The sequence below is a fragment of the Mustelus asterias genome, chromosome 25 (genome assembly GCF_964213995.1).
Source record: "Mustelus asterias chromosome 25, sMusAst1.hap1.1, whole genome shotgun sequence".
Lineage (NCBI taxonomy): Eukaryota > Metazoa > Chordata > Chondrichthyes > Carcharhiniformes > Triakidae > Mustelus > Mustelus asterias.
In genome coordinates, this window is record NC_135825.1 from 22,832,130 (window position 1) to 22,847,984 (window position 15,855).

Below are 15,855 nucleotides of genomic sequence, written 5' to 3' on the forward strand. Positions count from 1 at the left end.
ATATCGTAATTATAGGTGGAGAGCTCAATTCTCCACCGCAAGATCTTGTCATTCTTGATCTTGCCCCTCTGCGTGTTATTGAACATGAACGCCACGGACCGCTGGTCCGTGATCAGGGTGAACCGCTTCCCCGCCAGGTAATGGCGCCAGTGTCTGACGGCCTCCACAATGGCCTGGGCCTCCTTTTCCACCGCTGAATGCCGAATTTCGGGACCTTGGAGGGTGCGGGAAAAAAACGCGACGGGCCTGCCTGCCTGGTTTAGTGTGGCGGCCAGGGCGAAATCAGATGCATCGCTTTCCACCTGAAAAGGGATGGATTCGTCCACCGCGTACATCGTGGCTTTCGCAATGTCGTGTTTCAATGCCTTGAAGGCCAATTGGGCCTCTGGCGTGAGTGGGAAAGTCGTGGACTTAATAAGTGGACAGGCTTTGTCCGCGTAGTTGGGGACCCACTGCGCATAATAGGAGAAGAAGCCTAGGCATCTCCTCAGTGCTTTTGCGCTAGCGGGCAAAGGAAGTTCAGCAAGGGGGCGCATACGGTCGGGATCAGGGCCAATGACCCCGTTTTCAACTACGTATCCCAGGATGGCTAACCGGCGCGTACGGAATACACACTTCTCCCTGTTGTAGGTCAAATTCAGGCGAGATGCAGTGCGTAAAAAGTTCTGGAGATTTGTGTCATGGTCCTGCTGATCACGGCCGCAGATGGTGACATTATCCAGGTACGGGAAGGTAGCCCGCAGCACGTTCTGGTCCACCATTCGGTCCATAGCACGCTGGAAGACCGAGACCCCATTGGTGACACCAAATGGAACCCTAAGAAACTGATACAGACGACCATCCGCCTCAAAAGCCGTGTAGTGTCGGTCCTCTGGGCGGATGGGGAGTTGGTGGTAGGCGGACTTTAGGTCTATGGTGGAGAACACCCGGTACTGCGCAATCTGATTGACCATATCAGATATGCGCGGGAGAGGATACGCATCCAGCTGCGTATATCGATTAATGGTCTGACTGTAATCAATGACCATCCGGGGTTTGTTCCCACTCTTAACCACCACAACCTGTGCTCTCCACGGACTAACACTGGGCTGTATGATCCCTTCTTTGAGGAGCCGCTGAACCTCAGATCTGATGAAGATCCGATCTTCAGCGCTGTAACGCCTACTTTTAGTAGCGATGGGCTTGCAGCCTGGTACCAGATTCTTGAATAAAGAGGGTGTGGTGATCTTTAATGTGGAAAGATTGCATGCGGAGCGCTTTGGACAATTTGGAGGCTGCAGCTGGTCCCCTACTGTCAGCGAAGGGAGTGGCCCACCGTACTGTAGGATCACACTCTTCATGTGGACCATAAAGTTTAGTCCGAGGAGAATTGGTGCGCAAAGATGCGGCAGCACAAGGAGCCTGAATCGCTCGTAAATTGTGCCCTGCACTTTCAGAGTTACCACACAACGTCCTTGAACAGGGACAGACCGGGACCGTGATGCCATAGAAATTGTCTGCTTGGCAGGTTGAACCTGGAGTCCACACCTCTTTACAGTGTCAGGGTGAATAAAGCTCTCAGTGCTCCCGCTGTCAAACAGACAATAAACTGCACGACCATTTACCTTTATGTCCATCATTGAACAGTCAAGCCTGTGGTGCTTAGCCTGGTTCAGGGTGATCGACGCCACCGTTGGCCCTTGAACGTCACTGCAGGCAGCCGAGGTCGATGCTGAGGACCCCTGTTGGTCGCTCCTGGTCGTCGTCGACCAAAATGGCCACCCCCATGAATCGCACATGGTTGAGGGCGCCAAGCGTAGCGACTCCTGGTGGTCATCCTCCTCCGACTCCGTCGACCACAATGGCGTCGCCCTGGACTCGCACGTGGACGAACTCCGTGGGTACTTCGACGTCGATGGTGATGATCCCCGTTCTGAAGGGTCACAGGCTGCACTGCCGTTCTTGGGCTTTGATCTGCAGACCTTCGCGTAGTGCCCCTTTTTACCGCATTGATTACAGACCACCGCTTTAGCAGGACACTTTTGTCGTGGATGCTTGGCTCCTCCGCAGAAGTAGCACCGCGGGCCGCCTGGGGCTGCCGCCGCCGTCGGGTCTACATGGGAGCATGCCATAACACTGCACTTCGAGCCCGTGGGGCGAGGAGGGATTTGTGACTGCTCCTGCCACGTTGTCTCCATGTGGTCCTCCGGATACAGGACCAAGCTCTTCGAAGCCGCCTCAAGCATTTCAGCCGTCTCCATAGCTTGGGTCAGGTTGAGATTCCCCTTTTCCAGCAGCTTGAGACGGATGTACGAAGACCCTACCCCTGCCACAAACGCATCTCGGGCGAGGTCATACATATACTGCTCAGCCGACACAGCTTTGCAGTCGCAGCCCCTGGCAAGCTGCAAGAGCTCATTGTCGTAATCCTCCATGGTTTCGCCTGACTGCCGACGTCGTGTAGCGAGGAGGTAACGAGCGTGGATCTCGTTGGGAGGTCTCGTGTAGCGCTTTTTTAAAAGCTCGAGGGCCCTCGGGTAAGTGGTGGCCGCACGGATCGCGAGGTAGACAGTGTCGCTTACCCTCGCATGGAGGACCCGGAGTCTGTCGTAATCTGTGATGACCGCTGCAGAGGCTGCCAGGTAGTCCTCAAAACACCTCAGCCAGTGGTCGAAGGTGTCAGAGGCGCCGACCGCACGTGGATCCAGCGTCAGACTCTCTGGCTTTAGGATTTGTTCCATACTCTCCTTTCCGTCGAGAGCTTAGTGTTAGGCAATAAAATTGATGCACGTCAATCGAACTCAAGACACAAGGCTTCGGTAACTGAAGGCTTTTATTGCCTAACAATGGAACTACTAGAACGTAAGTACACCACCCCAGACTGACGAGGTCCCGCCCGAGCAGGGGGTCTTATACCTCTCCCAGGAGGCGGAGCCCGACTGGGATGTGCCACAACAGTAAAAACCACAGGTGTATTAATCCCACAGTGTGAACAACCTAGCCCAACAACAACATTAGAACAACCCCACAGTGGGAACCAACGATGGTTCACCACAGGAATACAAGCACCAACATGTGGTGACATCACACAAGCAGCCATTAGGATGAACAATAATAGGTGCTTTACAGAAGGTGGAGAGCGCAAATACAAGCCAGTGCGTCACCCTAATGATCTCAGAAGGGGAATTTGGAGATGCAGACAGACCCAAATTTTTCAGCTCCCATTCCAAATCCGGGCTGGGCCGATGAGATGCAGGTCTCCTGGTTTTGCTGGCTACATAGATCCAACGAAAATGAACTTGGGACAGTTTCAACCCCGGGTGGGCATGGCTCCCCATTGCAAAACTGCTTCTGATATCAAGTTCCAGAAGAAACAGGGGCAGGAGTTAGGCCAGCCGGACCTTTGAGCTGGTCCCTCTGATAAATACTGAACATATTCAATAGGAGCATGGATGATCCAACCTTTCCTTCATCTACACACACGCTACCTCCATATTCCTCAATTCCCCTAGTTTCCAAAAATGTATCAATCTTGGTTTTGACTATATTCAACAGCTGAACATCCACATTTATTGGCAGTAACTGGATATCCTTGTGGGCAAGGTCAGAGCAGATCTGCGCAATGCTTCTAAACTGATCTGGCAGGCATTATCGAAATGCATCTTGGGCAATAAATCCAGAGTTGTTGCTGCTGCTACAACGCTTTATAAGAATCCCTACACTGCAGAAAGTGGCCATTCTGCCCATCGGGTCTGCACCCACTCTAAGCATCTTAGCCAGGCCCACTCCCCACCCTATCCCAGTAACCCCACACATTGACCCCGCCAATCTCCCTCACCTACACCACCTGGGGCACCAAGAGGCAATTTAGCATGGCCAATCCACCTAACCTGCACATCTTTGGACTGTGGGAGGAAACCGGAGCACCCGGAGGAAACCCATGCAGACACGGGGAGAACTCCACACCGCAGTCACCCAAGGCTGGAATCGAACCTGAGTCCCTGGTGTGATTTGATTTGATTTATTGTCACATGTATTAGTATATAGTGAAAAGTATTGTTTCTACAGACAAAGCACACTGAACATAGAGAAGGAAAGGAGAGAGTGCAGAATGTAGTGTTACAGTCATAGCTAGGGTGAAGAGAAAGATCAACTTAACGTGAGGTAGGCCCATTCAAAAGTCTGATGGCAGCAGGGAAGAAGCTGGTCTTGAGAGACTGCAGTGTTAACCATTGTGCCACCTTGCTACCCTTCCTGCTAACATCTTATACTTAATATTGCTTATAGCAGTGCGAGTGATCTAGAGCATATGGTGGTGGTGTTTGTGCTGTGGAGGTGGTGAAGGGATAAGCAGTGCAAGATTTTTAAATTTGTTCTGGAATTTCCTGTCTCGCATTGGGACAGAAGATGTGAAGTGAGATTTTTAAACACGAGGCGATCAGCAGGATGCATTCAACAGAATCATAGAATCCCTACAGTGCAGAAGTAGCCATTCGGCCCATCAGGTCTGCACTGACCACAATCCCCACCCAGGCCCTACTCCCGTAACTCCACATATCTATCCTACTAATCCCCTGACACTCGGATCTATTTAGCATGGCCAATCAACCTAACCCGCACATCTTTGGACCGTGGGAGAAAACTGGAGCACCTGGAGGAAACCCACGCAGACACGGGGAGAACGTGCAGACTCCACACAGACAGTGACCCAAGCCGGGAATCGAACCCGGGTCCCTGGCGCTGTGAAGCAGCAGTGCTAACCACTGTGCCGCCAATAAGTTAGGTTTTGAGAGAGATTTCTGTGCATTCTTGCTTTTAAGGAAGGGAGTCTCTTTGTGACGTGTGGCACGGCAGATTCATCGAGCAGGATTTACTATAAATGTGTAACAGGCCCATTCGTCTACACTTGTCTGCAATCAATAAGTAGCAGGTTTGGATGGTGTGTCTCTGGCTCAGAAGCTACTTGCAAATTGTTGTTTACAAATGGAATTAATTTGGTTTATTGCTATTTTATCAATATCACAACCAACTAAAAAACAGGAGGATAAGGTCAAGAACAAAACTATTGATTTAAACACGGTTTACAAATCACTGAAGATCCGAGCATTACCACCTTGTGCATCAGGCAGATAAAATGAGACTTTTTGTTGAATAATTAGTTGATGCGATTTGCATAGATTGAGCCGACATGGGTTGCCAGCTTAAAACAGGACAGGAATTTATACATTTACAATTCATTTTTTAAAAACCGTGATGGAAATAGATCTTACAGCTGGTGAACGCTGCAGTTGAAGAACTTAAACTCCGTGCTTGCAAACATCTTTCCCGTCTCCTTGGATTTCAGCTGCAGGATCACCCCAATCCAATCTAAGAGAGAAACACAACATTTTAGTTGGTCAGTTCATTGTTATATTAAATTAACATATGAATAGGTTATCGGCTGGTTGCTACTAATGGAAAATTATAGGCTGGACAGGTGAACGTTTTGCTGAAAGGTCAGCAATCTGAAACGTTGACTCAAATCTTCTGCAAAGCGGTAATCGCCGTCAGATTGAATCATAGAATCCCTACAGTGCAAAAGGAGGCCATTCAGCCTTCGAGTCTGCACCGACCACATTCCCACCCAAGCTCTATTCCCCTAACCCCACATATTTACCCTGTTAACCCCCTGACACTAAGGGGCAATTTAGCATGGCCAATCAACCTAACCTGCACATCTTTGGACTGTGGGAGGAAATCGGAGCACCCAGAGGAAACCCGCGCAGACACGGGGGAAATGTGCAAACTCCATACAGACATTCACCCCAAGTCGGAATTGAACTTGGGTCCCTGGCACTATAAGCAGCAGTGCTAACCACTGTGCCACCGTGCCGCTTTGCTGTGTCTTTTCTGTGCTGCCAGAGCTCCACACTTCTGGCTGGCCCGGTGGCACAGTGGTTAGCACTACTACCTCAAAGCGCCAGGGACTCGGGTTCAATTCCAGATTGAGGTGACTGCGTAGAGTTTGCATGTTCACCCCGTGTCTGCATGGGTTTCCTCCGGGAGCTCCAGTTTCCTCCCACACTCCAAAGATGTATGGGTTAGGTTGATTGGCCATGCTAAATTGATCCTTAGTGTCAGGGGGATTAGCAAGGTTCATACGTGGGGTTATGGGGATAGGGCCTGGGTGGAAGTATTGTTGGTGCAAGTTTGATGGGCCGAATGGCCTCCTTCTGCACTGTCAGGATTCTATGATTCCGACTCCAGCTTCTTCAGAAATGCAGAACTGTCTTCATCAAACTGCTTCCTTGTAGCGCTGCATCACCAGGGAAGTCACGCCATGCATCACTATGAAGCACTAGCTGCCACGTGTTCATGAGCGGACTTGGAAAGCTTTGGGACATTTAACCAGAGCGATCAAACAAATGGGTGCGAGTGGAAGGATGGGGGAGTGTGTCAATGTGGAGATGAGAAAGGGGAATAGGATGGTAGCTGGGTAAAGTGACAGCTGGGTGAGGGAGGGGAGCTGTGGTTGTCAGATCATAGATCATAGAGGTTGGGGATTTGTCAAGACCAGAGGATGCTGGAAAAACTCAGCAAGTCTGGCAGCATCTATTAGGAGAGAACGCACAGTTAATATAAATTCAGAAGTTCATAAGATATAGGAGCAGAATTTGGCCATTCAGCCCATCAAGTCCACTCCGCCATTCGATCATGGCTGATATGCTCCTCATCCCAATTTTCCTGCCTTCTCCCCATAACCCTTCAACCCATTACCAATTTAAAATCTGTAACGCCTCCTTAAATTTACTCACTGTCCCAGCATCCACCACACTTTGGGGTAGCGAATTCCACAGACTCACCACTCTTTGGGAGAAGTAGTTTCTTCTCAATTCTGTTTTAAATTTGCTACCCCTTATGCTAAGACTATGACCTTTCGTCCTAAAATGCCCCACAAGAGGACGCATCCACTCCACGTCTACTTTATCCATACCTTTTATCATCTTGCATACCTCAATTTGATCTCCCCTCAGGCTTCTAAATTCCAGAGAGAGTATAGGCCCAAACTATTCAATCTTTCTTCATAGGAAAACACTGGAATCAATCTAGTGAACATGAACATTTCGATTCCTTTGATCCTTTAGGACTTGAAACATTATGCTTTCACTCCTAATAGATGCTGCCAGACCTATTGAGGTTTTTTTTTTAAAAAAACATCCCCGGTTCTTGTTTCAGATTCCAGCAGCCTCTGGGATTTGTCCTGTTGGGTCAGGGGAGTCAGGACTAGATCAGATCTGAGATAATCGGATGGTCATGGGGAGTGGGAAATTGAAGGGGCGGAGGGGGCGGTCAGGGATTGGAATTGAGGATATTCAAGGGAGCCAGAAGATTTGGACTGTTAACTCTTTCTCTCCCCACAGATGTTTCCGAGCCTGGAGTATTTCCAACATTTTGGTGTTTTCTTATCAGATTTCCAGCCTCTGCTGCATTCTGCTTTTGTACAAATAAGCACATGTAGGAGGGCAAGCTGCGAGACAGTGTACTGCAAATGTGGATTAAATTACGATGCTTTGCAGACAGATGAATAACTATGGTTTAAGTCATGACTAAACAATTCCGGCACATTTTTCACATGTTTCCACCTGGACAGGCTATACACCAGTCAAACTCTTTTCAAGTTTTTAAAAATTAATTGTTCAGACAAATTTTTCTCTAAATAATGTCTCACTTCAACACTTTGCTTGGTTCATCGAGTCAGAGTCATACAGCAAAGGCCCTCCGGCCCATCGAGTCTGCACTGACAATAACTACTGCTAAAGGCGCGATAATCCCATTTCTCTGCACTTGTCCCATATTCTCGAATGTTATGATATTTCACGTGCTCATCCAAATACCTTTTGAAGGTTGTAAGGTTTCTGGTCTCCGCCACATTTCCGGGCAGTGCATTCCACATTCTCACCACTCTTTGAATGAAAACTTTTTTTTCTCAAATCACCTCCCTCCTACTACTACTCTCCCTCCCTACTGCTCCTTACCCTAAGACTATGCCCCCCTTGTGATTGACCCCTCAACCAAGGGGAACAGCTGCTCCCTACTCAACCTGTCCATTCCCCTCAATCTTATTCATCTCAATCGTGTCTCTTTCTCTCCCCCCCCACCCTTCTCTGCTCTAAAGAAAACAATATAGTAAGAAGTCTAACAACACCAGGTTAAAGTCCAACAGGTTTATTTGGTAGCAAAAGCCACCGGTGGCTTTTGCTACCAAATAAACCTGTTGGACTTTAACCTGGTGTTGTTAGACTTCTTACTGTGTTTACCCCAGTCTAACACCGGCATTCCACATCTAAAGAAAACAATCCAAGTCTATCCAGTCTCTCCCCGTAGCTCAAATGCTCCATCCCAGGCAACATCCTGGCGAACCTCCTCTGCACCCTCTCCAGTGCCATCAGATCCTTCCTTCAGTGAGGTGGCCAGAACTGCATCCAGTAATCCAGCTGTGGCCTAACCAACGCTCTGTACAACTCTTGCTTTTATACTCTGTACCACGACTGATGAAAGCAAGTGTCCCACAAAATCTGAACATCTAGCTTACTTATCATAAACATTTCTACCCAATCGGAAAGGCTAGACAGGTTGGGTCCATTTTCTCTTGCAAAGAGAAGAGATCTTTATAATGTTACGAAAGGTTTTGATGGAATTGACAGAGTGAGTGTGTCCCCACTTGAGGAGATGAGCAAGACTAGGGGCCATCAATATAAGACAATCATCAGGAAATCCAATAAGGCATTCAGGAGTGAGCAAGGTGAGAAAGTAGAACTCACCACCACAGGTAATAGTTGAGGGAAATATTGCAAATGCTTTTAGGGGAGTGCCAGATAAGCAAATGAGGGAGGAAAAGGATAGTGGGTTATGCGGATATAGTAAGATGTGGAAGGTTGGAAGGTGGTTTGAGTGAAACACACACAACAGCATGAACTATTTGAGCCGAGTGGCCAGTCTGTGTTGTATTTTCTATGTAATTTGTTGGAAAGGGTCTGAGTACTTTAAACACAGACTTTCAACAACAAAAAAGTCCAAAATATCTATACCCTCAAGTGAGTTCCGTTTGTTGGAAGCTGGTGATCGAAAAGTCCAGACCCCAACAAAGTGTCGCCCTTCTCAACCACAACCTCCATTCCTCCTTGAGGCGCTCCCAAAATCCCCTCCCTGCCACTCAGCTGGTGAGTAGCCGCCTACAGGGCCTCCCACAATGCTGCCTCTGCTGGAATCTGCTCGAGAGCGGGCCGGTGATATTTAAATTGAGGCCAGGGGTTAAAATTACTATGGCCCCGAGGCTTTGAATACTTTTCACATTCATAGAACCATAAAATCCCTACAGTGCAGGAGGAGGCCATTCGGCCCATCAAGCCTGCATGGACAACTACCCCATCCAGACCCTATCCCTGTAACCCCACATATTTACCCTACTAATCCCCCAACACTAAGGGGCAATTTAGCATGGCCAATCCATCTAACCTGCACATCTGTGCACTGTCATCCCATTGCCCTACCTTCCTTCGACCCTAAAACTAGCTCCGATTTAAAATAAACTAATCGGTTTTGATTTATTCAAAATTCAACATTGACCAGTTTTCTGTTCAGGAAATAGGCTGAACTCTGAGTTCCTGATTTAATTTTTTTTGTCCAAAACCACTAATTGTTTTCAGCTGTTGCATCTTCACTATTTCCAGATTTTTGGGGGAAGAGATGGAGCTATATTGAAAGGGTGGAAGTATCATGTGACAATACTTCATGGGAAGTATTAAGCTGTCTTTCACATTTAATGGTTCCCCAAGGAAAAGGCATAATTCTTCTTTTAAAAATACACATTTATTTTAATACTTGCTTATTCCTATGTGTACAATATATAGCATACTCAGGGGAGAACAATTAACTATCCAGTCCACTGCACTTGTGTGAGAATCCTTTATCAAAATAACTCTTTGTAAATCAGAATTTCTTCACCTGCTGAACAATCGTGTAGTCCCTGGAATAGAATTCTACAGTGCAGAAGGAGGCCATTCAGCCCATCGAGTCTGCACCGATCACATTCCTACCCAGGCCCTATCCCCATAACCCCATGCATTTACCCTAGCTACCTCCCCTTTGCTTTGTGCATTCTTCAAGACTTGTGCTTTCAAAAGCCAAGAGGTTTAAGTTTAAAGTTTATTTATTAATGTTGCAAGGAGGCTTATATTAACACTGCAATGAAGTTACTGTGAAAATCTCCTAATCGCCACAGTCCGGCACCTCTTTGGGTAGCTGAGGGAGAATTTAGTATGGTCAATGCACCAAACCAGCATGTATTTTGAAGTGTGGGAGGAAACCGGAACACCCGGACGAAACTCATGTAGATGGGGAGAATGTGCAGACTCCGCACAGACAGTGACCAGGAATTGAACCCCGTTCCCTGGCACTGTGAGGCAGGAGTTCTAGCCACTGCACCACCCTGTAGCCACAACATGGAATCCTGATTGTTAGCCCATGAAAGAAGATTGAATTACAACAGGATGTAATACCACGATGATCAAAAACTGTATCTAATTGGTCACAAATATTTTGAGATTTTCCCATATCGGTTTTTTTTCCAGCCCTAATTATCTACCAGTGTGTTCCTGGTCTTAACCACACTGGTTTGAGAAGATACAAGTGCACACTTTCAACAGCACTCAACAAAACAACAGCCTTGGGGTTGGTTAATCAGCAGTGCTGTCTGATTAATTAGAAGCTACAGTAATTTGACTTGCCTTTGTTTGAACGTGATTACATTAAACCCTCAGCCGTTTCTTCCCTTTAGTAATGGTTCATGATAAGAGGGCTTGGAAATGTATCTTGTCAACTGCAAAACAAATAGTTGTGGCAATCCCTCATTTGTGGAACTGATCATTTACACCATGGCTATGGATGTGAAGCGATTGTGCTGAAGAAGAGTGAGAGGAGATGGCAACAGGTGAGATGGAGAAGGAGACTCAAGAAAAGGGAGGACGGAAAGAGAAGTGAGGAAAACGAGAAGAAACAGAACAGATTGCAAGAATCATAGAATCCCTACAGTGCAGAAAGAGGCCATTTGGCCCATCAAGTCTGCACCAACTCTCTGACAGAGCATCCTACACAGGTTCTATCCCCATATAACCCCATTGGATTTACCCCACTAATCCCCTAACCTACACATCTTGGAACACGCAGCAGCAATTTAGCATGGCCAATCAACCTAACCTGCACATCTTCGGGGTGTGGGTGGAAACCGGAGCACCCGGAGGAAACCCACGCAGACACAGGGAGTGCAGGCAAACTCCACACAGACAGTCACTCAAGGCTGGATTTGAACCTGGGTCCCTGGTGCTGTGAGGCAGCAGTGCTAACCACTGTACCACCCGAATGAAGAGAGTGGGAGAGACTGTGAAGAGAGCTAAAGAAGAGACGCACTCTTGGAAAAGGACATAGATAACGAGAAAGGAAAACAAATGCCGGAGTGGAAAGATCAGGAAAATGAATTGCTGTGATATTAACTGGTGGGAACATTGGTTATTTGCTTAGTCAGCACACCCAGTGCCGAGGTCAAGAATCGGTTTTCACGGTTTAGCAAACTATAGGGAATTTGATTTTTCAGATTTCATTATTTTTTTTGCTTGCTTTACAATTGAATATTTGCAGGGTTATGTAGTTTTGGTTGAATGTTTGTATAAATTACGAATATTCACCACAACGACAATAGCATATTTGGCTTTTGCCAATATTCAAGTCTTCTTATATGTAGGCTGATATTGCTGATGTATCAGCTGGGGGGAGGGGGCATTTGCTGAAAATAAATTGCATTTTCTGCAATCGGTTTGGCCTCTTGTACTTTTCCAGCAAACAACTGAGAGCTATTTAATTTTCAACTATTTCAACAGCACCCTGGTTTAGTTTAACCTAACTTCAGTGGAAGAGTTATGAGCTGAAGATCCACCACAGAATTTAACATGTAATCTAGGGCCAAGACTTCAATGTTAAACCCGCAGTGCTGTGTTGTCAGAGATGCTTCTTTCACATGAGACAAAAGCAGATGTCTACTCTGCGGAGAGTCAAAGGTTCCATGGTAATATCTAAATGTGGGGAATTGTCCTGGGCAACCAAGCAATATGAACATATTATCGGGAGCTGGAGTCGGCCACTCGGCCTTCCTGTCCTGCATTCAATAAAATCATGGCTGATCTGATTGTAACCTCAACCCCACATTCCTGCCTACCCCCCTTGTTATTCAAGAATCTATCTCGCTCTGCCTTAAAAATATTCAAAGATTCTGCTTCCAATGCCTTTTGAGGAAGAGACTTCCAAAACCTCACCACCCTCGGACTAAAAAATTCTCCTCACCTGGGTCTTAAATGAGTGTATGACCCCCTAGTTCTAGATTCTCCCATAAAAGAGGAAACATCCTCTCCACATCCACCCTGTCAAAACCCTTTAGGATCTTAAAAGGTCTCAATCATGTCTCCACTTACTCTTCGAAAAGCCAGTGCATACAAGTCTAACATGTCCAACCTTTCTTCATAAAACCCCACCTCCCCCACTTCTAGTACTGGTCTAGTAATTCCATTCCCTGAACTGCTTCCAGTACATTTACATCCTTCTTAAAGGAGATGGCCAGTACTGTACAGAGTACTCCCAATGTGGCCAGTGCCCTGCACAACTGAAACACAACCTGCTTACTTTTGTAGTCAATTCCCCTCATAACAAACAGTATTATAAATACTGTAAAAACTTTTCTTAAATTTTTTACTCCAGCCTTAAAGTTACAAAAACAATGCTGAGAATGGATCTGGCAAACCCAAATCCTTGCTTGCTCCAAAACCAAATTCAAAGTCCGATTGATTCCAATTCATGGTCCCAATAAAAGGGACAAACAAGATCCAAGCTGACAGGATGAGGCATTGCACCCTATCTTGGGCTTGATCTGACACTTGATCTTAGCCAAAAGGCCTTTGGCTAAGTTCAAGCATCAGATCAAGATGCGATATGGTAAACAATTGATGTGTTCCCCACATAACAACAAAGATGCCATCAAGTAATCCATGATAAGATGCTATATTAATCCAACAGACAAGCTATCACACTGCCGCCAGCTCTCTGCTTCAATTAATTTTTTTGGCAAAAGCTAGGAATCCACTAATTTTTTAAAAAAGCACAAGCTCGCCAACGATGGAATGCTAAAACAAACTTAGTCAACATGGGCTGGTAGCTGCCTCAGGAAATTCCAGGCTATTTAACATGAGAACAAGTTCCATTATAGTAATCAATGTTCTCATATCTGGAGTGGATTTTTTTTTGAAACACAGCTGTAGCACTGACTTCATAACCATTTCTCATTACTCATGCACTTTCTAAATGTTAAATAGATTTCTGTTCCATTTCGCCATTTTATCTTTCCTCGGTCTCCCTTTTCTTTAAAGTTTAAAGACTGGGGGTGGAATTTTACCTGCATGTCCACCTGAGGTTCGTACAATCCCGCCAGAGGCCAACAGACAATGCCGTTCTCCGAGCCTCACCCACCCCTGGAATTGGGGCGGGCATGTCAGTAACATTTTGTTCACAGTTTACTTATTCTCTGACCTTCCAGGGTTCCCCAGCCGAATCATCTGTTCAGAACTGGCCTCAGTTTGGGCGAATATTGGTTCTAAATGCTCAGTCAACTTGGATTTGTTAGTAACGCTCCCATCCGAGCCCCGAAAAAATTAATGTTAATTTATTAGTGTCACAAGTAGGCTTACATTAACACTGCAATGAAGTTACTGTGAAAATTCCCTAGTCGCCACGCTCTGGTGCCTGTTCGGATACACTGAGGGAGAATTTAGCATGGCCAATGCACCTAACCAGCACATCTTTCGGGCTGTGGGAAGAAACCAGAGCAGTCGTCAGAAATTCATGCAGACACGGGGGATAACGTGCAGACTCCGCATACACAGTGACCCAAAATGGGTCCCTGGCGCTGTGCGGCAGCAATGCTAACCACAGTGCCACCGGTTGTGGATTCACTGCCCAAGCACTAAGGCAACAATGAAGCTGACACTTCCACGTAATGCTGAGGCAGCACCACATTGCTGGAGGTGCTGTCTTTCAAATGATATATTAACAACCAAACAGGGCCTGATGAAACGCCACTGAGGAAGAGCGTTTAAAGAGCCTATGACTGTTTACTCTGGAGAAGAGTCAGGGGAGATTCTTACGGGAATTGCTGAGTTCAACCCTGATACATTCAAGGCTGTTTCAAACTCCAGAATGATAGGGCACAGGCTCAAGTTTAGGAGAGGAAAGGTGCAAAGATAGTTTAAATTTAACTGCTTTATACACAGGATAATGAGGTGAACAGACTGCTCAGGGAGAGGCAGGGGAAAGGAATGATTAAGCGATATTAATTGCTGGGACAGCCAGAGGTTATTGAGAGTCTTTGCCACTCCTGTGTGTTCCTTTATTTTACCAAGGCCCCAGTTACCTGATGAACACAAATATTCAAAGAAGAAAGTTCACCCAGTGGCCCAGCCAACATGCCTTCTGACACTTCCACTAACAAACTGCTCATTTATCACATCTCCTGTCTGTAAGGCTTTGCCATGTATAAAATAGTTTCGTAGAAACAGAAATCATTTTAAGAGTGATTCATTAACTGCTAAGTGTGATGGGATGTCCTGAGCATGTGATATGTTGCTATATAAAGACAAGTCCTTTCTTCAGTCAAGCCAGATATCCTTCAAGTGTGGCCTAAGGCTTTAAGAATATAAACACAAAAATGCTCAAAAATAACAATTCTGATTCAAGTATGATCTCTTCCTCAAGACTAAAGAATGAAAAGCATGATCAGAGGACACAAAATGTCATGTTCCTCCTGGGTGTGGTGTATTCATAAAAAGTAAGTCCACTATTACTTTATTTTTCATGTATTTAAACAAGCATTTTAGAATTTTTAAAAAATACAATCATTTGTTCTGGACCAGAGAGAATACACTTGGAAATGTATCAACGCTCAACATAGAGTCACGTTCATTCATCCCAGGCAATTTCTTTCTTATGGCAATTTGAAAAGCAACACTAGAATTTGGCACTGAGACTGATCATCCACACAGTGACCTCTGGCAATAGAGTCCTGGGATGGAATTTTCCCATCCCGCCCACCACGTGAACTGTACCGGGCGGGACACGGACCATGCAAAAGTTCATTGACCTCAAGCAGGATTTCCCGGTCTTGGGGCAAGAGTGGCCGGAAAATCCCGCCCATAGAGTCATACAGCGCAGAACGAGTCTGCACCGACAATAACTACCACTAAAGGTGCGCTAATCCCATTTTCCTGCACTTGCCCCATATCCTTGAATGTTATGATATTTCAAGTGCTCATTCAAAGATTTTTTTTAAAGGTTGTAAGGTTTCCAGCCTCTACTACCTTCCCAGGAAGTGCATTCCAGATTCCCATCACCCTCTGAAAAAGTTTTTTCTCAAATCCCCTCCGAATCTCCTGCCCCAACCCTAAAACTGTGCCCCTCGTGATTGACCCCTCAATCAAGGGCAACAGCTGCTCCCTGCTCACCTGGTCTGTACCCCTCACAACCTCATAGGATCTCAGTGGAAACTATTGTTCCAGCAAAAGATCTGAGTGGACAATGGTTCACAAGATACTCTCTATCTTCGCCTCGCCGATTTCTTTGCCTCAGTCACACATTGGGTTAACTTTCACCTTCCACTGGGAAGAGAAAGATGCAATGCTCCAAAATGAGAAATCTCATCAACAATGCTGAATACCAGCTGAGGGACTCCCAGTCCAAAAGTCAACACCTGTACTGAGCTATGCAAACTCCTCCAGTCCCTCAACCCTCCAACATATTTGCACT

At 46.3% G+C, this 15,855-nt stretch overlaps 1 protein-coding gene across 3 annotated transcripts in view; it reads right to left on the bottom strand.

The window, feature by feature from the left end:
* LOC144511865 (plexin-A2-like) overlaps window positions 1-15,855 on the bottom strand; it is a 483,337-nt gene that overhangs the window by 175,811 nt on the left and 291,671 nt on the right. For all 3 annotated transcript variants that reach the window (XM_078242266.1, XM_078242268.1, XM_078242267.1), the window contains one exon: window positions 5,250-5,346. In XM_078242266.1, the coding sequence (XP_078098392.1) occupies window positions 5,250-5,346 (97 nt within the window). The remainder of the gene's footprint in view (window positions 1-5,249; window positions 5,347-15,855) is intronic.